Source organism: Dama dama, chromosome X, assembly GCF_033118175.1.
Source record: "Dama dama isolate Ldn47 chromosome X, ASM3311817v1, whole genome shotgun sequence".
NCBI lineage: Eukaryota > Metazoa > Chordata > Mammalia > Artiodactyla > Cervidae > Dama > Dama dama.
This window is the reverse complement of record NC_083714.1, coordinates 52,781,264-52,805,300: the sequence shown is the minus strand read 5'-3', so window position 1 is coordinate 52,805,300 and position 24,037 is coordinate 52,781,264. Positions and strand designations below refer to the sequence as shown.

The window sequence follows — 24,037 nt, the reverse complement described above, 5'->3', positions numbered from 1 at the left end:
GCTAGTTTAACATGTCTGCCTATAGATAATCCCGAACTGAGCACGATAATTTTTATACCATCTCACCTCAAGTAGAGGCAGGATTAGCAAGTATGGTAATTAATCTACAATTTCTCCCTTCCCCCATATCTCCAATGTTCCTACTCAGAGACAAAGACATCCCAGGTTATCTATACCGTGACTGACCAAGATTCACACAGTCCCGCCTGTTGTACTTCATAGAACACTCTAGAGGTCTTAGGAAAAGACAAATCCAGCGACAGAAGGAGAGACACCTACTGAATATTAACTCAAATATTAACAGCATAAAGGATATGCCAAAGTATTTTTCTTGAAAGGTTTTCACCACCAGAATTTTTCTTTCAGCTCTTCCAAAATCAATTTTTCAGTTTAACTTCTGTCTTAAGTACAAGTTGTTCCAAAACATGGTCCTTACCGCCTCTCTTGGAAAACACTCTGTTCCGTGTTTGATTATCTTCACAGTCATTACTAGACTCTTGAATAAAAATTTAACATGTGAATAGCATCTAAATAATCACTGCAGTATTTATATTATTGTAGTATCTAAATAGTATTGTCACGAGAAATTACCAAGAAAAAATAAATATATTCATAAGTTAGCATGTGAACAAAATTTTAAATTTTAAAATAACAACAAAATACAAACACATTATTCAGGCAGTTCTTTTTAAAACTCACCTAATATACCTAAATACTAAATGTTTAGCATGTATCTGTCATGTTCTAAGCACAACCAAAAAATACAAATTTCATAAATGTCATGAAACAGTTTCAGAAATATCTGAACATTTGAGTAGTCAATCGGATCTCAGAAATGCATAACTATTATATTTTTAATGTCATCATTATTTCTGTAAACTGCCTTTCTTAATAAACCTGAGACATTAGTGTTTTTTTAATATATGCAAAGTTTCCCCTATCCATCCTAATGGAAGCATTTGGGGATATCCTGGCTTTCTGTTCTTAGTAACATTATTAAGTAACATTATCAGAGTTTCTGCATGGTAGTATGAGGATCACTACACTGAAGGATGACTAAAAATTATCAGGAAAGTTGGTTAAAAATAAATTATCAGAACCCACCCTAGAGATATTTATTTTGAATGTGCAGAGTGACATCAAGGAATGAACAATTTTTCTAAATTAAAAAATTATACATTATTGATATAACATTCAGTAATACCTTTAAGCTTTCTAGAAGATTCCAATAAAGCCATATTTGGAAAATACCAGGATGGTTTCAAGGAATCTTTGTACATATCACCAACATTTGGTACCGGAGAACTTTAGATCCCAGTAACGACATATGTGGCTAGCCAGATAAAAAGCGATCAGTTGTTTATATACAAAAGTACTAATCTACTCAATTAATATTGATTTATAGTAAACAATGACCCACAGGTCTTGTTGCAGGCTCCTATTTGAGATGATATCAACAATTGACAATACTCCTAAAGAGTCATTTAACATCAAGACAACCTTCTCAGAAGCAAGATTTCATACAAGGGAGTTGAAGAGGAAAGAATGAATTCTGGAAAGATTCTTAGAAAAATCTGGAATAATGGAATTATTAGTTGATGATATAATAATTCATCATCATCTGGAATAATGATGATGGTAGCTAACATTTATTGCCATATATGAAAGAAAACCTATGAATTAATTTGGGACCCGACAAGGAGAAAGACACCTCACATAACCTTTGGCCAACGCTTCTCCTAAAACAAACTTAGTTATTTTGACCACATTGGGAATTAAAATAGGCTAATGACATTAGGAGAAGTTGGGTGAGGAGTACAATTACATTAGAGGCAAGGTGAAGGAAATCTTCTGTACTATTTTTGAAACTTCTTGAGTCAAACGATTTCAAAATAAAAAGTTATTTAAAAACAAATTATCTCTGTAGAGTTAAAAATAAAGCTAAGCACAAACAAAAATGAGATAATGATCCCAAGATTAGTTATAATCTATTAATTATAGAAAACTAATGTAATAATAACACATAAAACTTAGTATCTGTCTGACACTCTTCTAAATGAATTCTATTTTAACCTTTTAAATCTTCACAAAAACATTACGAGGTGGGTATTATCCTCAATTTATAAACAGAGAAAAAGAAATACAAAGTTAAACATGTTTTTTTAAGATAATACAACTGACAGGAAGAGAAGGATCTGGGTCTCAAACCCCAGGTGTCTGATTCCAAAATCTGAGCTCCTCCTTGCTATACTCTATCAGCTAAGGGACACAAAATACAGGAAAAATAACCACAAAGTTCACTATATATCTGTGTGCAGAGAAAAAAAGCTTCTATCATGATAGCAAACCCTGCTTTTTAAGTTATAAAGGCTCCATAGATCAGTGGTTACCAAATCAAAGAGGCATCAGAGTCATCAGGGAGGCTTTTAAATACAGGATCCAGGGCCTCACTCAAACCTCCTCAATCAGGTTCTCTTGGGAAAGTATTATTAATTATTTAAGTCTATCTTCTGCTAACAATATCCTCACCATTTTCTGTATTCCTCCAAACCAGAGTGTCAGTACCTTTACATAAATGTCTTTGATTTCAGCAATGATCCAGTCTCAAATCCTTTTCCACTGGAAATACTTATTTGAGTCTGAATAAGGACCTACATGCCCCAAATTGTATTTATATATGAAAGTGAAATTTTGCTTCCTGACTTGCTCTACTATCCTCTTTTTCTTAAGGCAACACAGCATTCAAAAGTTGTACTGCATAGATTAGTTAAGATAGATGACAACAGCCCAGATGAGGAAGGCTGAATTCTTGATTAAGGCTCTGCCTATCCTACTTTGGTCACAAAGAGTCAGACACAACTGAGCGACTGAACTGAACTGAACTGATACTGCTTTGGGGCTTCTGTGGTGGCTCAACTGGTAAAGAATTCACCTGCAATGTGGGAGACCTGGGTTGGGAAGATCCTCTGGAGAAGGGAACAGCTAACCACTCCAGTATTCTGGCCAAGAGAAGTCACGGATGAAGCACAAGCTGGAATCAAGACAGCTGGGAGAAGTATCAATAATATCAGATATGCAGATGATGCCACCCTTATGGCAGAAAGCCAAGAGGAACTAAAGAGCCTCTTGATAAAAGTGAAACAGAGTGAAAAAGCTGGCTGAAAACTCAATATTCAAAAAACAAAGATCATGGTATCTGGTCCCATCACTTCATGGCAAATAGACAGGGAAACAATGGAAACAGTGGCTGACTTTATTTTCTTGGGCTCCAAAATCACTGCAGATGGTGACTGCAGCCATGAAATTAAAAGACGCTTGCTCCTTGGAAGAAAAGCTATGACCAACCTAGACAGCACATTAAAAAGCAGACACATTACCTTGCCAACAAAGGTCCATCTAGTCAAAGCAATGGTTTTTCCACTAGTCATGTATGAATGTGAGTTGGACCATAAAGAAAGCGGAGCGTCAAAGATGCTTTCAAACTGTGGTATTGGAGAAGACTCTTGAGAGTCCCTTGGACTGCAGGGAGACCAAACTAGTCAATCCTAAAGGAAATCAGTCCTGAATATTCATTGGAAGGACTGACGCTGAAGCTGAAGCTCCAATACTTTGGCCACCTGACGCCAAAGAATTGACTCATTAGAAAAGACCCTGATGCTGAGAAAGATTGAAGCCAGGAGGAGAAGGGGACGACAGAGGATGAGACGTTTGGATAGCATCACCGACTGGATGGAAATGAGTTTGAGCAAGTTCCGGGAGTTGGTGATGGACAGGAAAGCCCTGCGTGCTGCAGTTCACGGGGTCGCAAAGAGTCGGACACGACTGGGCGACTGAACTGACTGATAGGTGCCTTATAAAACCGTGTTTAAATAAATTAGAGTTGGAACAGACTAAGATAATTTTATTTCCTCCTTAGCATGTATTCTAGACACTAAATTCTTAAGTCACTACGAAAAACAGTGAACTTACCTCTCCAGAAATCAGAGCTATCACCTTCTTCAAACTTGTTATTTGGAAAACCTACATGAAACATAAAATTAAACTTGTAAATTTCGGAAAACAACTACCTAAATCAAATGACCAAAAACCAATTTCTTCTGCAGAAGAAAGAGAAACCCCTTACAGGGACTGCTAGTTATGATGTCCCTTTAAAACTGTATAAATTACACACAACTATATATACAAATAGTGACTTAGAATGCATATGCATTGTATGACAACTTCTGCCTTGTGTCAGTTTATTAAGATTAAACTACCAGCCAATCTTATACTACCTGAAATGTTACATATTCCTCCATATGTACATGAGTGAAACATGGTATGTGTGTGTGTATCTCATTATAACCACTATGTACTTTCTATTCAAAATATCAAATTTTTAATTTTATAAATTATACTTTCATCTGATGGAGGACAACTAAATTACAATCCAATATCATATCATTTTTCCCTTCTCAGTATCAAGGAAATTCTACCAACTTCTGTTTATAAAATTTTAAAAACAATCTTTCACCAAACTCTGCTTTCAAGTTTCTCATTTAATAAAACCTTGTGTCTAAATCTATGCATCTCTGGAAAATATAGATGTGGCTCTAAAATTCACTTTAAAAGCATCTATCAGTAATATTTCATACATTTTTAAAAATATGAGTTTTAATAAAATGATCTTTTTGGTACCTGAGTAACTACAAGTTACTCAGATAATGTAACTTAAAATTAAATGTCAATATGCAATGACTCTCAATCATGATCTAATTCAAATAATAAAATATATTAAATTATGGCTTCAATAGTACAGAGACCAATCAATTACTGTTTGCGAGACATTAAGTTTATATGCAAAGTGTCTACATATCAAGTCATTTAATATCTCAGGCTCAACAAAATCTCATGTCCCAGCATTAAACTCCAGAGACATTTAATACACAATTAGCATATTAAAAAGTAAGTATCAGGCCACATATGGCCTCTATATATGAATGGATAACACTTTTTCCTTAAGCAGATATAGAATTTCAAAATAAAGATAGTCCCTACAAAAACAGTATATATAACAAAACAGATTTTTTGGTTATTTTATTTATTTAAATACTTGCAAGTTTTGAAGTTGGTTCAGAAAAAGATTACACTCAACTACCCTCTACAATTGCCCCTTCCCCTCCATATACCTTTCCCAGAAAAGTCAAGTGCTGAGTCTCCAAAATGCTTGAGAAGTCTTCCATCTATGTACTATCGGTTTTGATCTTAAACTCTACATAAATTCTACTTTATAGTTTTTAAATTTTTTTAGACACAAAACACAAATTCAAAACTCCTACTGGTTCTTTTGGAGAAGGAAATGACAACCCATTCCAGTATTCTTGCCTGGAGAATCCCAGGGACAGAGGAGCCTGGCAGGCTACAGTCCACGGGGTCGCAAGAGTCAGACACAGCTTAGCGACTAAACCACCACCACTGGTTCTTTGTTCAAGTAAAGATGGAAACTCAGATTCACCCCCTGGAAGTTTAAGATAGATCTCTTGCTGCAGGAGCAGGGCAAGGAACTCGTGAGTACAGGAGAAAAGAGGTGGGGTTCACCTGTGGGGTAAATCAATTTGATGAGATGCTGCAACAAGTAGCATGGCTATTAAAAAGGAAAACAACTTCATCCATCTCATTAGGACTGGTTCAAATGAATTCTTTTTAATGGCTGAGTAATATTCCATGGTGTATATGGAGCCCATTATACAGAGTGAAGTAAGCCAGAAAGATAAAGAACATTACAGCATACTAACACATATATATGGAATTTAGAAAGGTGATAACGATAACCCTATATGCAAAACAGAAAAAGAGACACAGAAATACAGAACAGACTTTTGAACTCTGTGGGAGAAGGTGAGGGTGGGATATTTCAAAAGAACAGCATGTATACTATCTATGGTGAAACAGATCACCAGCCCAGGTGGGATACATGAGACAAGTGCTCCGGCCTGGTGCACTGGGAAGACCCAGAGGAATCGGGTGGAGAGGGAGGTGGGAGGTGGGATCGGGATTGGGAATACATGTAAATCCATGGCTGATTCATATCAATGTATGACAAAACCCACTGGAAAAAAAATAATAATAATAAATTTAAAAAAAAAAACTGAAAAAAAAAAAAGGAAAACAAGAAAACTAAGTAGAATAGCAAACACATCCAAAGCAGCATAAAGTGTTGCTCTGAACTCTGATTAGGAAAGTGATAGCACTCCCTTGTGATCTCCATGAACTCTTGGGAAAGGCACACACTTCCTATGTATGTTATAAGGAAGCAGAACTCAATGACTGTAAGGTATCACTTAAGTTTCCATTGAAAGACATCATAAGCAGATTACCTCTGTTTCCAAAACTCTTTCCAACTCCAAAACCACCCACTCTGGACGTATTCTCTCTTTTATTACACTCACCAGGATCTGAAAAGGTTCAGATACAATTAAAACTTTTTAAAGTATACAATCAAGTGTGTCATCAATAACTAGGAATTAAATGAATCTGTGTGGTAAGGGAACTTCCAAGGATGAGGAGAGAGTATTACAGGAACTTATGAAATTAAAATATACCTGCAACTTCTTTTTTAAAAATTCTTACATTATACCAAAGTAAAAACGTAAATATACTACTGCTGAAATACAGCTCTCAACTAGTTGCTATTCTACTAGAGAACTTTAACCAAGAAATTCAATTCTACAATTCAGCTCTATTCAATTCAACTCTCATTTTCTATATATTGAAACCTCACCCTGACAGATTCAGCTATTTAAATTATACCTCTATGTGAAAGTCACTGCTAATGAAAATTCTATACTCTTGTCCTATTATTATTCATTATTTATTCATTTTTTAAAAAATATTTACTATTTATTTGGCTGCACCAGGTCTTAGCTGTATCATGAGAACTCTTAGTTGCAGCATGTAGGATCTAGTTCCCTGACCAAGGATCAAACCAGGGCCCCTGGTATTGGCTGCATAAGAGGCTTAAGTCACTGGACCACCAGGGAAATCCCTATTCATTTTCCTAGTACTTAAATCACACTCAATCTACTTTTTAAAATTAGAATTAAGAAGGGGCTAATATAATAACGAAAAAATGCTAACAATACCACTTCCCTTTACCTCCCACTCCTCCATAGTATTTCCCCTTATCAACCTTCTTAGTTTTATATTCCACTATACAACTCTGAACACCCAACATTTTAATTCCTAAAACAACTTTCCATACTCCACGCTGTGAAATTCTAATATCTTCTATTTCCTACATGCTATTCCTTCAGCATGACATTCCTTGCTTTCCTATTTTTCCTAGCAAAATTCTTTTCACTCTTCAAAAGCCTGATTCAAAACCCACCTCTCCTGTGAAGTCCTCCTTCAGTCCTCCATCTGTAATCAATTCATCAATCACATTCCCACAGCATACTATGTGTATCTCTTTTTAAGCAATATTTCTTTCCATGTGCTTCTCTACCACAAAATTAAGAATTTTGAGGGCAGAGTTTCTATGGCAAGCAGCACAGTTATTTAAAACATAAACTTAAGCACCCCAAACTTCACAAATAGCCACTTTAAACTATCATTGGGATAATTATCATAATCTTGTGATTTTCACAAATTGTCTTCCCTACATCTATAATATCCTAATACAGAGGAGCTAAGAGATCTGTGAAATTCCTAATGCCACATGAAAAACTGTATATGCAACTATCAGTATTTTTATCAGATTCTAAAAAAGCATGTGATTTAGGAAGATAAGGCTTTTTAGGCCATATCTCACAGAAGATAAAAAGCCAACCAATATATATTTTAGGTAATTAAAAGTCAATTTTAAAACCATGTTACTAGATATAGCCCAGTTGTGAGAAAAAATACCATAAAGATTGAAACAAACTAGAATGGTAAACTGAATCATTTGGGAAAGGTGTGGTTCTTCTATAAATTTCCAGGATTATATGCAGTATTAAAGAGTACTTTTTTTTCTTAAATATTATCAGAGTATAGTTAATTTACAATTCTGTGTTAGTTTCAGGTATACAAAGTGATTCAGTTTACATATACATATATTCATTCTTGTTCAGATTTTTTCAAAGATAACTTTTAAAGTATCAATCTTCACAGTTTCGATCAGAAATTTAATGTATTTAAATCTACAACATATTGAATTAACAATTCATAGTAAAATCTCAGTGATGGTTTTCTCATTTCAAAAGGCTCTAGTCAACAATGTTTAGAAGTCTGCATCAAAAAATATCATTCTAAATTAGGATTTTAAAATATATTCAAATATTAAGTAGCTCCCTGAGTGTCGTATTAAGGTATATGTTATTTCTTACCAGTAGCAAACAAAATACACCCTTGAATCTCTAAGCACAACTACATGGTCCAAAACATTACTGCCTCTCACTTAATATGCAGGCTTAAAGATAAAAATATATATATATGCATCTTCAACAAATTTCATTAGTAGAAGAAATATGTCAAAACATAAAATTCACACTTATGTTAACTGAATATTAAAAAATTAAGTTTTCTAAGAAGCAAATGAAATAACATATACCAACATTCAGTTTCCAATGAATAAAAATATATACAAATACCAAAGTTTTTCAAAAACTAACATTTAATGAATTCAAGAATAAGTATCATATATATATAAAACTATTAACCCTAGCTTAGGGCCCCATAAGAGAAATTTATTTAAAAATCCATATGACCATTTGAGGTTCTAATAGTATTTTGTTGCACTATAATAAAACACAGTGCACAATATTTTCAGCAGTTTAATAACAAATCTAAAAATGGAAAGGAGGAAACTATTTTGCTGTGTCATTATCTGTCACATCTAGTGCTGGTTGTTCTGAAAGTGACAATAAAAACTTTCAATTTTGGGAAAACAACCTCTTAAAACTAGTGAGCTAACAAAACTGTTTCACATACTGCCTTTTCTTGAGAAACATAAAACTTAAGAAAAAGGGCCTTCACACTCTAGTCTCTGGAGTTTCTCCCATTCCTCCCATGCCAATGGGAACAAGAACCATCAACACATCAAGAAGCAGCTCTGGGAAGCAACTCTCTTTAGCCAATCTACCCATCTAATCAATTCAACTATTTCCTACTATCTTAAAATGTAAAACAGTGAAAAGAATACTGGTATTAAAAAAAAAAATCATCATCCCAACCAAGTCTACTGCACACTAAGTTATATCAGATTTAACCTTGCACTAAACAGCCATAAAAGCCTCTATTCATTCCACTATTCACCTATTATAACAGATGATTAAAGAAAGATACTTACCTCTGTTTCCCAAACTCCTCCCAGAGGCAAATCCACTTCTCATGAAATGATCTCTTCGAGACGATCCATCACCCATTTCTAAAGTAAATAACATTTGAAGCAAGTCAAAATAACAAAAAATATCCTGGTGGTAAGTAAGCTTTAAACCATCTAAATGTGCCATCCACACGGCATAGGAGGAATTTTACATAGCAGTAAGAAAGATGAGTAGCCTAGTAGAAAAATGGTCGATGAATAAGAATAGGTAGTACTCCAAATGAAAAAAAAAAACGCTGACTAACTCCCACTCATAATTAAAGACACTGAAAATCAAAAGAAGAATATAACTTTTCCCAACCATGACTGACTGGAAACAGTTTGCTAATACGAATCTAGTAGAAGACCTTACATGGGGCTTTCCTCGTAGCTAAGTCGGTAAAGAATCTGCCTGCAATGCACAAGATCTAGGTTAGATCTTTGGGTTGGGAAGATCCTCTGAAGAAAGAAATAGCAATCTATTCCAGTATTCTTGCCTGGAGAATACCATGGACAGAAGAGCCTGGCAGGCCACAGCCCATGGGGTTGCAAGAGTTGGACATGACTCTGACATGACTTAGTGACTAAACTACCACCAGAAGACCAAACATTTCTCCAAAGAAGACATACAGATGACCAACAAACACATGAAAAGATGCTCAACATCACTAATTATTAGAGAAATGCTAATCAAAACTACAATGAGTTATCACCTCACACAAGTCAGGATGGCCAACATCAAAAAGTGTACAAACAACAAATGCTGGAGAGAGTGTGGAGAAAAGAGACCCTCTTCCACTGCTCGTGCGAAGGTAAATTGATACAGCCACTATGGAGAACAATACGGAGGTTCCTAAAAACTACTAAAAACAGAAGGAACCTATGACCCAGCAATCCCAACACTGGGCATATACCCAGAGAAAAACGTCATTCAAAATGACACATGTACTCCAATGTTCACTGCAGCACTATCTACAAAAGCCAGGACAGGGAAGCAAGCAAAATATTCATCAACAGAGGAAATGAATAAAGAAGATGTGGTACACACAGATAATGGAATATTACTTGGCCATGAAAAGGAATTAAATTGGGTCACCTGTAGAGACATGGATATACCTAGAGACTGTCATACAGAATGAAGAAAGTCATAAAAACAAATATCATATATTAATGTACAAATGTGGAATCTAGAAAAATGCTACAGATGAACCTATCTGCAACGCCGAAACAGAGACACAAATATAGACAACAAATCTAAGAATATCAAGAGGCAGGGGCTTGGGGGAAGGATGAACTGGGAGACTGTGTTTCACGTATATACACTATTGGTGCTATGTGTAAAATAGATCACTAATGAAAATCCTACTGTATAGCACAGGGAACTTTATTCATTGCTCTATGGAAGGAAATCTAAACAAGTGGAAATATATATATTACTGATTCACTTTGCTGTACAATAGACGCTAAGACAACATTGTAAAGCAACTATATTCCAATAAATATTTTTTTAAATGCCAAGACTAGTCAAGGACGTAAGGAAATAAGCACGAATCAGATACAACATTGAAACTATAAACTAGATCCACCTTGATCCTAATTTTAAAGGAAAATACTTTTTGAAAATATACTAGTATACTTTTTCCTGTGGATATACTCACATGGTAACACAGATACACATAAAAATGTTTTGATAAGCACTGTCTATAACAGCCAAGAAAAACAGTCAAAGGAGAACAGACAAATTACAATCATCCACAGAACAGAGTAAACATTCACAGAACTAAAAACATTAAACTGGTGACTTTCTTCAACAATAGAAAGTTCATAAAAACTGACCACATGGAAGGCCAAAATGTAAATTCAACAATTTCAAAAATCAGTTATCACATACACAAAACTCTCTAATTGCAATGCAATCAAGTTAAAAATTGCTAGAAGACAAATACTGTATATTTTTGCTTATAAGTGGAATCCAAAAAATAAAACAAGTCAACAAATACACAAAAACAGATAAGATGAACAGATATAGAAAACAAACTAGTGGTTTGCCACATGGGAGAAGGGTGAGGGAGGTATGAAATAGGTGAAGGGGAGGTAAGAGGTACAAACTACTAGTTATAAAATAAATTAGCTACAGGGATGCAATATACAGCACAAGGAATATAGTCAATATTTTACACTAACTTTGTATGGTGTATAATCTATAAAAATAGCAAATCACTATTATACACTGACAACTAATGATCGAGTAACTCAATTATACAATTTTAAAATTCTCTTACATTTGGAAACACTTCTATCAAAACAGTTCAAAGAAAAAAATTACAATGGAACTTTAGAAATACTTAGAATTGTATGATAAAATGACACATATCAGAAATTACATTTTTATACAATAAGAACTGAAAATTAATGAGGTAAACATCCATCTCAACTAGTAAGAACATTAGAAAAACAACTAATCACAGAAGAGTAAAGGAGAAAAATGGTGGTAAAAGCAGGCCTCCCTGGTGGCTCAGTGGTAAAGAACCCACCAATGAAGGAGACACAGGTTCAATCCGTAGTTCAGGAAGGTCCCACATGCGATGGGACAACTAAGCCTGTGTGCCACAACTACTGAATCAGTGCTCCAGAGCCCATGAGTTGCAACTACTGAAGCCCATGCACCTAGAGTCCGTGGTAAACAACAAGAGAAACCAGTGGAATGAGAGGCCCATGTACTGCAACTAGAGAGTAGCCCCCACTCACCACAAGTGGAGAAGGCCTGTGCAGAGCAATTAAGACCCAGTACAGCCGTAAATAAATACAACTAAATAAATCTTTGAAAAATGTTCACAACAAAAAATAATGAAAGAGGAAACAAACATATAATAGTGGCTCAATAAAGCCAAAACTAAGTTCTTTAAGAAACCAATGAACCACTCCAGCACAAAGGACTCAAAGTGGGGAGATGGAAAAAGGTATTTCATGCAAATGAAAATGACAATAAAGTGGGGGATGCAACACTCCTATAAACAAAACAGACTTCCAAACAAAAGACATAAAAAGGCTAAAGAAAGACACTATATAATGATAAAAGAATCAATACAAGAAGAGGATATTACTCTCAATGTCACATACACACTTAATATACGAGCATCTAAATTTATATAAATATTTATTTATTTTATATTAAAAATTATATTTAAATACTTAAATAATTATATATAAATACAAAAACATATAAGTATATAAAATATCATATTCTTTGCAGAGAAACATGGAGAACTCTATACAGTCAGCAAACACAAGACCGGGAGCTGACTGTGGCTCAGATCATAAACTCCTTATTGCAAATTCAGACTGAAACTGAAGAAAGCAGGGAAAAATCACTATATCCTTCAGGTATGACCTAAATCAAATCCCTTACAATTATACAATAGAAGTGAGAACCAGATTCAAGAGATTAGATATGATAGAGTGCCTGAAGAACTATGGATGGAGGTTCATGACATAGTACAGAGGGCAGTGATCAAGACCATCCCCAAGAAAAAGAAATGCAAAAAGGCAAAATGGTTGTCTTAGGTGGCCTTACAAATAGCTGAGAAAAGAAGAGAAGTGAAAGGAAAAGGAGAAAAGGAAAGATATACCCATGTGAATGCAGAGTTCCAAAGAATAGCAAAGAGAGATAAGAAAACCTCCCTCAGTGATCAGTGCAAAGAAATAGAGCAAAACAATAGAGTGGGAAAGACTAGAGATCGCTTCAAGAAAATGAGTGATACTAAGGGAACATTTCATGCAAAGATGGGCACAATTAAGGACAGAAATGGTATGGACCTAACAGAAGCAGAAGATATTAAGAAGAGGTGGCAAATACACAGAACTATACAAAAACGATCTTCATGACCCAGATAACCATGATGGTGTGATCACTCACCTAGAGGCAGACATCCTGGGATGTGAAGTCAAATGGGCCTTATGAAGCACCACTATGAACAAAGCTAGTGGAGGAGATGGAATTCCAATTGAGCTATTTCAAATCCTAAAAGACGATGCTGTGGAAGTGTTGCACTCAACATGCCAGCAAATTTGGAAGACTCAGCCAGTGGCCACAGGACTGGAAGAGGTCAGTTTTCATTCCAATCCCAAAGAAAGGCAATGCCAAAGAATGTTCAAACTACCCCACAATTGCACTCATCTCACATGCTAGCAAAGTAACCTTCAAAATTCTCCAAGCATGCTTCAACAGTACATGAACTGTGAACTTACAGATATCCAGGCTGGATTTAGAAAAAGCAGAGGAATCAAAGATCACATTGCCAATATTCACTGGATCATTGAAAAATCATATATTCCATAAAAACATCTACTTCTGCTTTATTGACTACACCAAAGCATTTGATTGTTTAGATCTCAACAAACTATGAAGAATTCTTAATCAGATGGGAATACCAAACCACCTGACCTGTCTCCTGAGAAATTTGTATGCAGGTCAAGAATCAACAGATAGAACTGGACATGGAACAAAAGACTGGTTCCAAATTGGAAAAGGAGTGTGTCAAGCCTGTATACTGTCACCCTGCTTGTTTAACTTATATGCAGACTACATCATGCCAAATGCTGGGCTGGAGGAATCACAAGCTAGAATTAAGATTTCCAGGAGATATATCAATAATCTCAGCTATGCCGATGACACCACACTTATGGTAGGAAGCAAAGAAGAACTAAAGAGACTTTTGATGAGGGTCAAAGAGGACAGTGAAAAAGTGGTCTTAAAATTCAACATTCAGAAAATGAAGATCATTGCATCCAGTCCCATCACTTCATGGCAAATAGATGGGGAAATAATGGAAACACTGAGAGACATATTTGGGGGGGGGGCTCCAAAATCACGGCAGATGGTGACTACAGCCATGAAATTAAAAGAATCTTACTCCTTGGAAGAAAAGTCATGACCAACCTCAACAGCATGTTAAAAAGCAGATACATTACTTTGCTAACAAAAGTCCATCTAGTCAAAGCTATGGTTTTTCCAGCAGTCATGTAGGGATGTGACAGTTGGGCTATAAAGAAAGCTGAGTGCCGGGGAGGAGCCAAGATGGCGGAGGAATAGGACCGGGAGACCACTTTTTCCCCTACAAATTCACCGAAAGAACTATTGAACGCTGAGCAAATTTCACAAAACAACTTCTGATCGCTAGCAGAGGACATCAGGCGCCCAGAAAAGCAACCCATTGTCTTTGAAAGGAGGTAGGACAAAATATAAAAGATAAAAAGAGAGACAAAAGAGTTAGGGACAGAGACCAGTCCCAGGAAGGGAGTCTTAATAGAGGAAGTTTCCAAACACCAGGAAACCCTCGCACTGGCGGGTCTGGGGGAAGTTTTCAAATCTCGGAGTGCAACCTAACCGGGAGGAAAAAGTAAATAAGGCCCACAGATTACGTGCCTAAAAGCAACTCCCAGCAGAAAAGTACCCCAGACGCCCGCATCCGCCACCAGCAGGTGGGGGCAGAACGGAGAGAAGCGGGTGACATTGCTTACGGTAAGTACCAGCCCAAAGGCCCTGATAGCAATCGGAGGGAGCTTTTTTAAACTGTGGGATAGCAACAGAGAAAATTAACCGGCCCAAACACACTGCCGGCCGTTCGCAAAACAAAGGGACTGAGAAACTCCAGAGAATATATAGCCTGCGGCAGACCGGCCCATCCCACCGGAGGTAGGAGGCAAAGGGGAGGGGAAAGGGGCAAACTCGGCCCCAGAGATGGCATCCCCTCCCACACTGCAAACAGGCCTCCAGTTTCTATCCAAAGACTTCCTGAGATTCTGGATGGTCAACATCTGCCACCGGGAGGATGGCGGCTAGACGCCAGCTGCTGAGAATAAACACAAGCTGCTGGCACCCGACCGGCATGCACAGAAACTGAGGCTGGGGCCGCGGAGGGGAAAGGGCGCGCCGCACCCAGGGAGAGTGCGCCCCTCAAGCTCCTGGCTGCCTGAGCCGCTCAGGCTGGGGAAGGCACAAAACGCAGGCGCAACCGAGTCCACGCTTTTGTGGAGTACGCGAAAACTGGAACCGCACGCAACACAGGGCACACTCCCGATAGAGCAGCCGGGAGCCTGAGCAGTGTAGACGGGGAAAGCACAGACACCCATGAGCAGGGGCAAACCCAGTGTGCCCGGAACACTGTGAGTGCTCCCCACACACAGCGATATCTGTCTGCAGCGCCCCGCCCTCCCGGTAGCAGGACTGAACTAGCGAACCTAAATAAGAGATCACCTCTGCCCGCCTGTGTCAGGGCGGAAATTAGACACCGAAGAGACGGCAAACAGACGCCAAATAAACAAAGGGAACCGCTTCAGAAAGGACCGGTGCAACAGATTAAAATCCCTGTAGGTAACACCGACTACACCAGAAGGGGCCTATAGATACCGAGAAGTGTAAGCTGGAATGAGGAGCTATCTGAAACTGAACTGAACCCACACTGACCGCAACAGCTCCAGAGAAATTCCTAGATGTATATATATATATATATATATATATATATATATATATATATATATATATGTATATATTTAAATTAGAAAAAAATTTATTTTTTTTAATTTTATCTCTTTTCTTTTAAAATTCCCTACTAGTCCCCCATTACTCCTTAACTTTCATTCTCATATATTTTTACGATTTTTTTAATTAGGGGAAAAAATTTTTTTTCTTTTTTCTTTTTCTTCTTGTTTTTCTCTCTTATTTCATTTTAAAGTACTCTAATACTACTCTGTTATTTCTTAATTTTCATTTTCATTTCACTATAACCTTGCAAAAAAAAAAAAGAAAGAAGTCCTATTTTTAAACTGAACTTCATAATTATTTCTACATTTTTTGTGTGTTTTTGTTTTTAAATATTGTATTTTAAAGAGTCTAACCTCTATGCTTGATTTTTAATCTTTGTTTTTCAGTATGTGATATAAATTTTGGACATTTAAGAATCCAATATTCAGTTCCCATTTCTATTCAGGAGTGTGTTGATTACTCCTTCCCACTTTCAACTCTCTGTTTTCTACCTCAGAACACCTCTATTTCCTTCTTTCCCCTTTTCTTCCCAATCCAATTCTGTGAATCTCTGCGGATGTCTGGGCTACGGAGAACACTCTGGGAACAGACAACTGCGTAGATCTGTCTCTCTCCTCTTGTGTCCCCCTTTTTCTCCTCCTGCTCATCTCTATCTCCCTCCTCCCTCTCCTCTTTTTCATGTAACTCTGTGAACCTCTCTGGGTGTCCCTCACAGTGGAGAATCTTTTCACCATTAAACTAGAAGTATTATTATCAGTGCTGTATAGTTGGAGAAGTCTTGAGACTACTGGAATAAATAAAACTGAAATCCAGAGGCAGGAGACTTAAGCCCAAAACCTGAGAACACCAGAAAACTACTGACTACTCGGAACATTAAGTAATGAGAGACCATCCAAAAGCTTCCATACCTACACTGAAACCAACCACCACCCAAGAGCCAGTAAGTTCAAGAGCAAGACATACCACGCAAATTCTCCAGCAACGCAGGAACATAGCCCTGAGCATCAACATACAGGCTGCCCAAAGTCACACCTAACACACAGGCCCATCTCAAAACTCATTACTGAACACTCCATTGCACTCCAGAGAGAAGAAATCCAGTTCCACACACCAGAACACTGACGCAAGCTTCCCTAACCAGGAAAACTTGACAAGCCCATCGTCCAACCCCACACACTGGGTGAAACCTCCACAATAAAAAGGAACCACAGACCACCAGAATACAGAAAGCCCACTCCAGACACAGCAATCTAAACAAGATGAAAAGGCAGAGAAATACCCAACAGGCAAAGGAACATGAAAAATGCCCACCAAGTCAAACAAAAGAGGAGGAGATAGGGAATCTACCTGAAAAAGAATTTAGAATAATGATAATAAAAATGATCCAAAATCTTGAAAACAAAATGGAGTTACGGATAAATAGCCTGGAGACAAGGATTGAGAAGATGCAAGAAATGTTTTATAAGGACCTAGAAGAAATAAAAAAGAGTCAATTAAAAATGAATAATGCGGGAGGAGCCAAGATGGCGGAGGAGCAGGACGGGGAGACCCCTTTCTCTCCTACAAATTCATCAAAACAATAACTGAACGCAGAGCAAACTTCGCAAGACAACTTCTGATCGCTAGCTGAGGTCATCAGGCGCCCAGAAAAGCAGCCCATTGTCTTCAAAAGGAGGTAGGACAAAATATAAAAGATAAAAAGTGAGACAAAAGAGCTAAGGACGGAGATCCGTCCCGGGAAGACTTAGGCGGCAGTGCTTGGGGTAGGGTCCGGGCCTGAGTGCCCTGAGGACAATTGGAGGGAGCTTCTGTGAGTTGCCAACTTGAACTGTGGGAGACCAAAAGAGAGAGAGTAAATTAACCGGCCCAAACACACTGCCGGCCATTCGCAGAACAAAGAGACCGAGAAAATCCAGAGAAGAGCTCGCAGGCTGTGGACCGGCCCAGCCCCGCCGGAGGCAGGAGGCAGGGGGGAGGGGAAGGTCGCGGCGACACACAGGGCGCAGGCACCGGACCGGCGTGGGTGGGGACTGGGGCCGGGGATGCGGAGGGCAAAAGGCGCGCGTACCGACTGGCGCCAGCGGTCACTGAGACTGGGTCCGTGGAAGGGAGTGGGCGCGCCACACCTGGGGAGAGTGCGCCCACCAAGCCCCTGGCTGCCTGGACCGCTCTGACGGGGAAGGCACAGAGAGCAGGCGCAGCTTTTCGTTCCGTGCTTTTGTGGAACACCGGAGGGCTGGAACCTCGCGCAGCGCGGAGCGCGCTCCATATAGAACAGCAGGGAGCCTGAGCAGTGCCCACGGAGAAAGCAGCGTCAGCCCCTCCCGGCAGCGCCAGCCCGTCCCCGCGGCGCAAGCCCGTCCCTACAGCGACAGCCCCTCCCTGCAGTGCCAGCCCCTCCCCGCAGAGTGACGGAACTAGCTACCTGAATAAGAGTCCACCTCCGACCGCCTGTGTCAGGGCGGAAATGAGGCTGTGAAGAGACCGGCAAACAGAAGCCAAATAAACAAAGGGAACCACTTCAGAAGGGACTGGTGCAACAGATTAAAATCCCTCTAGAAAACACTGACTACACCGGAAGGGGCCTGTAGATATCGAGAAGCATAAGCTGGAACGAGGAGCAATCTGAAACTGAGCCGAACCCACACTGACCACAACAGCTCCAGAGAAACTCCTAGATATAATTTTACTTTCTTCTATTTTTTTTTCCTTTTTATTTTTCTCTTTTATTTTCCTTTCAAATCCCCTATTACTCCCCCATTACTCCTTAACTTTTCCATAGATTTTTACAATTTTTTTAATTAGGGAAAAAAAAATTTTTTTCTTTTTTTTTTCTTTTTTCTTCTGTTTTTCTTTCCTTTTTCTCTTCGATTTTCTATTTTTCTTTTTCTCTTATTTCTTTTAAAGTCCTCTAGTACTCCTCTACTACTCCTTAATTTTCATTTTCAATACACTATAACCTTACAAAAAAAAGAGAAGCCCTATTTTTAAACCGAAAATTATTCTCTCCCAATCTTGACACTCTGTTTTCTACCTCAGAACACCTCTATTTCCTCCTTTCCCCTTCTCTTCCCAATCCAATTCTGTGAATCTTTGTAGGTCACTGGGCTACGGAGAACACTCTGGGAACAGACAGCTGCGTAGATCTGTCTCTCTCCTCTTGAGTCCCCCTTTTTCTCCTCCTGCTCATCTCTATCTCCCTCCTCCCTCTCCTCTTCTTCATGTAACTCTGTGAACCTCTCTGGGTGTCCCTAATGGGGAAGAATCTTTTAGCCATTAACCTAGAAGTTTTCTTATCAGGGCTGTATAGTTGGAGAAGTCCTGAGACTACAGGAAGAATAAAACTGAAATCCAGAGGCAGGAGACTTAAGCCCAAACCCTGAGAACACCAGAAAACTCCTGACTACACGGAACTTTAAGTAATAAGTGACTCTCCAAAAACCTTCATACCTACCCTGAAACCAACCACCACCCAAGAGCCAATAAGTTTTAGAGCAGGACACACCACGCAAATTCTCCAGGAACGCAGGAACATAGCCCTGAAAATCAACATACAGGCTGCCCAAGGTCACAGCTAACACATAGACCCATCTCAAAACTCATTACTGGGCACTTCATTGCTCTCCAAAGAGAAGAAATCAAGTTCCATGCACCAGAACACTGACGCAAGCCTCCCTAACCAGGAAATCTTGACAAGCCAATCATCTAACCCCACTCACTGGGTTAATCCTCCACAATAAAAAGGAACCACAGACCTCCAGAACACAGAAAGCCCACTCCAGACACAGCAATCTAAACAAGATGAAAAGGCAGAGAAATACCCAACAGGTAAAGGAACATGGAAAATGCCCACCAAGTCAAACAAAAGAGGAGGAGATAGGGAATCTACCTGAAAAAGAATTTAGAATAATGATAATAAAAATGATCCAAAATCTTGAAAACAACATGGAGTTACAGATAAATAGCCTGGAAACAAAGGTTGAAAAGATACAAGAAATGTTTAATAAAGACCTAGAAGAAATAAAAAAGAGTCAATTAAAAATGAATAATGCAATGAATGAAATCAAAAACACTTTGGAGGGAACCAAGAGTAGAATAACGGAGGCAGAAGATAGGATAAGTGAGGTAGAAGATAAAATGGTGGAAATAAATGAAGCAGAGAGGAAAAAAGAGAAAAGGATCAAAAGAAATGAGGACAACCTCAGGGACCTCTGGGACAATGTGAAACGCCCCAACATTCGAATCATAGGAGTCCCAAAAGAAGACGACAAAAAGGAAGGCCATGAGAAAATACTCGAGGAGATAATAGCTGAAAACTTCCCTAAAATGGGGAAGGAAATAGCCACCCAAGTCCAAGAAACCCAGAGAGTCCCAAACAGGATAAACCCAAGGTGAAACACCCCAAGACACATATTAATCAAATTAACAAAGATCAAACACAAAGAACAAATATTAAAAGCAGCAAGGGAAAAACAACAAATAACACACAAAGGGATTCCCATAAGGATAACAGCTGATCTATCAATAGAAACCCTCCAGGCCAGAAGGGAATGGCAGGACGTACTGAAAGTAATGAAAGAGAATAACCTACAACCTAGATTACTGTATCCAGCAAGGATCTCATTCAGATATGAAGGAGAATTCAAAAACTTTACAGATAAGCAAAAGCTGAGAGAATTCAGCACCACCAAACCAGCTCTTGAACAAATGCTAAAGGATCTTCTCTAGACAGGAAATGCAGAAAGGTTGCATAAACGTGAACCCAAAACAACAAAGTAAATGGCAACGGGACCACACCTATCAATAATTACCCTAAATGTAAATGGGTTGAATGCCCCAACCAAAAGACAAAGATTGGCTGAATGGATACAAAAACAAGACCCCTATATATGCTGTCTACAAGAGACCCACCTCAAAACAAGAGTCACATACAGACTAAAAGTGAAGGGCTGGAAAAATATATTTCATGCAAACGGAGACCAAAAGAAAGCAGGAGTCGCAATATTCATATCAGATAAAATAGACTTTCAAATAAAGGCTGTGAAAAAAGACAAAGAAGGACACTACATAATGATCAAAGGATCAAAGAAGAAGATATATCAATTATAAATATATATGCCCCCAACATAGGAGCACCGCAATATGTGCGGAAAACACTAACGAGTATGCAAGAGGAAATTAATAGTAACACAATAATAGTGGGAGACTTTAATACCCCACTCACAACTATGGATAGATCAACTAAACAGAAAATTGACAAGGAAACACAAACCTTAAATGACACAATGGACCAGCTAGACCTAATCGATATCTATAGGACATTTCACCCCAAACCAATCAACTTCACCTTTTTCTCAAGTGCACACGGAACCTTCTCCAGAATAGATCACATCCTGGGCCATTCATCTAGTCTTGGTAAATTAAAAAAAAAATGAAATCATTCCAGTCATCTTTTCTGACAACAGTTCAGTAAGATTAAAACTCAATTACAGGGAAAAAATTATTACAACTTCAAACATATGGAGGCTAAATAACATGCTTCTGAATAACCAATAAATCATAGAAGAAGTCAAAAAAGAAATAAAAATATGCATAGAAATGAATGAAAATGAAAACACAACAACCCACAGCCTATGGGACACTATAAAAGCAGTGCTAAAGGGAAGATTCATAGCATTAGAGGCCTACCTCAAGAAACAAGAAAAAAGTCAAAAAAATAACCTAACTCTACACCTAAAGCAACTAGAGAAGGAAGAAATGAAGAACTGCAGGGTTAGTAGAAGGAAAGAAATCTTGAATATTAGGGCAGAAATAAATGCAAAAGAAACTAAAGAGACCATAGCAAAAATCAACAAAGCTAAAAGTTGGTGTTTTGAAAAAATAAACAAAACTGACAAACCATTAGCAAGACTCATTCAGAAACAAAGGGAGAAGAACCAAATTAACAAAATTAGAAACGAAAATGGAGAGATCACAACAGACAACACTGAAATACAGAGGATCATAAGAGATTATTACCAGCAACTCTATGCCAATAAAATGGACAACTTGGAAGAAATGGATGAATTCTTAGAAAAGTATAACTTTCCAAAACTGAACCAGGAAGACATAGAAGATCTTAACAGACCCATCACAAGCAAGGAAATCGAAACTGTAATCAGAAATCTTCCAGCAAACAAAAGCCCAGGACAAGATGGCTTCACAGCTGAATTCTCCCAAAAATTTAGAGAAGAGCTAACACCTATCTTACTCAAACTCTTCCAGAAAATTGCAGAAGGTAACTTTCAAACTCATTCTATGAGGCCACCATCACCCTAATTCCAAAACCAGACAAAGATGCCACAAAAAAAGAAAACTAGAGGCCAATATCACTGATGAACATAGATGCAAAAATCCTTAACAAAATTCTAGCAAACAGAATCCAACAACATATTAAAAAAATCATACACCATGACCAAGTGGGCTTTATCCCAGGAATGCAAGGATTCTTTAAAATACGCAAATCAATCAATGTAATACACATTAACAAATTGAAAGATGAAAAAAATATGATTATCCCAATAGATGCACAGAAAAGTCTTTGACAAAATTCAACACCCATTTATGATTAAAACTCTCCAGAAAGCAGGAATAAAAGCAACATACCTCAACATAAAAAAGCTATATATGACAAAGCCACAGCAAGCATTACCCTCAATGGTGAAAAATTGAAAGCATTTCCCCTAAAATCAGGAACAAGACAAGGGTGCCCACTCTCACCACTACTATTCAACATACTTTTCGAAGTGTTGGCCACAACAGTCAGAGCAGAAAAAGAAGTAAAAGGAATCCAGATAGGAAAAGAAGAAGTGAAACTCTCTCTGTTTGTAGGTGACATAATCCTCTACATAGAAAACCCTAAAGACTCTACCAGAAACTTACTAGAGCTATCAACAAATATAGTAAATTTGCAGGATATAAAATTAACACACAGAAATCCCTTGCATTCCTATACACTAACAATGAGAAAACAGAAAGAGAAAACAATACCATTCACCATTGCAACACAAAGAATAAAATACTTAGGAGTGTATCTACCTAAAGAAACAAAAGACCTATACATAGAAAACTATAAAACACTGATGAAAGAAATCAAAGAGGACACAAACAGATGGAGAAATATACCATGTTCATGGATTGGAAGAATAAATATTGTCAAAATGGCTATAGTACCCAAAGCAATCTATACATTCAATGCAACCCCTATCAAGCTACCAACGGTATTTTTCACAGAAACGGAACAAATAATTTCACAATTTGTATGGAAATACAAAAAGTTCGAATAGCCAAAGTAATCTTGAGAAAGAAGAATGGAACTGGAGGAATCAACCTGCCTGACTTCAGAATCTACTACAAAGCCACCGTTATCAAGATAGAATGGTACTGGCACAAAGACAGAAATATAGATCAATGGAAAAGAACAGAAAGCCCAGAGATAAATCCATGAAACTATAGACACCTTATCTTTGACAAAGGAGGCAAGGATATACAATGGAAAAAAGACAACCTCTTTAACAAGTGGTGTTGGGAAAACTGCTCAACCACGTGTAAAAGAATGGAACTTGAACACTTTCTAACACCATACACAAAAATAAACTCAAAATGGATTAAAGATCTAAATGTAAGACCACAAACTATAAAACTCCTAGAGGAGAACATAGGTGAAACACTCTCCGACTTAAATCATAGCAGGATCCTCTATGACCCACATCCCAGAATATTAGAAACAAAAGCAAAAATAAACAAATGGGACCTAATGAAACTTAAAAGCTTCTGCACAACAAAGGAAACTATAAGCAAGGTGAAAAGACAGCCCTCAGATTGGGAGAAAATAATAGCAAATGAAGCAACAGACAAAGGATTAATCTCAAAAATATACAAGCATCTCCTGCAGCTCAACTCCAGAAAAATACATGACCCAATCAAAAAATGGGCCAAAGAACTAAACAGACATTTCTCCAAAGAAGACATACAGATGGCTAACAAACACATGAAAAGATGCTCAACATCACTCATTATCAGAGAAATGCAAATCAAAACCACAATGAGGTACCATTACACGCCAGTCAGGATGGTTGCTATCCAAAAGTCTACAAGCAATAAATGCTGGAGAGGGTGTGGAGAAAAGGGAA

At 37.9% G+C, this 24,037-nt stretch overlaps 1 protein-coding gene across 1 annotated transcript in view; it reads right to left on the bottom strand.

The window, feature by feature from the left end:
• The window catches only part of LOC133053037 (probable ATP-dependent RNA helicase DDX4), a 78,442-nt gene that overhangs the window by 35,905 nt on the left and 18,500 nt on the right, over positions 1 to 24,037 (bottom strand). The window contains exons 4-7 of the mRNA XM_061137822.1: positions 9,308 to 9,385; positions 6,357 to 6,434; positions 3,970 to 4,020; positions 437 to 496 (exon numbers count right to left, since the gene is read on the bottom strand). Of these exons, the coding sequence (XP_060993805.1) occupies positions 437 to 496; positions 3,970 to 4,020; positions 6,357 to 6,434; positions 9,308 to 9,385 (267 nt within the window). The remainder of the gene's footprint in view (positions 1 to 436; positions 497 to 3,969; positions 4,021 to 6,356; positions 6,435 to 9,307; positions 9,386 to 24,037) is intronic.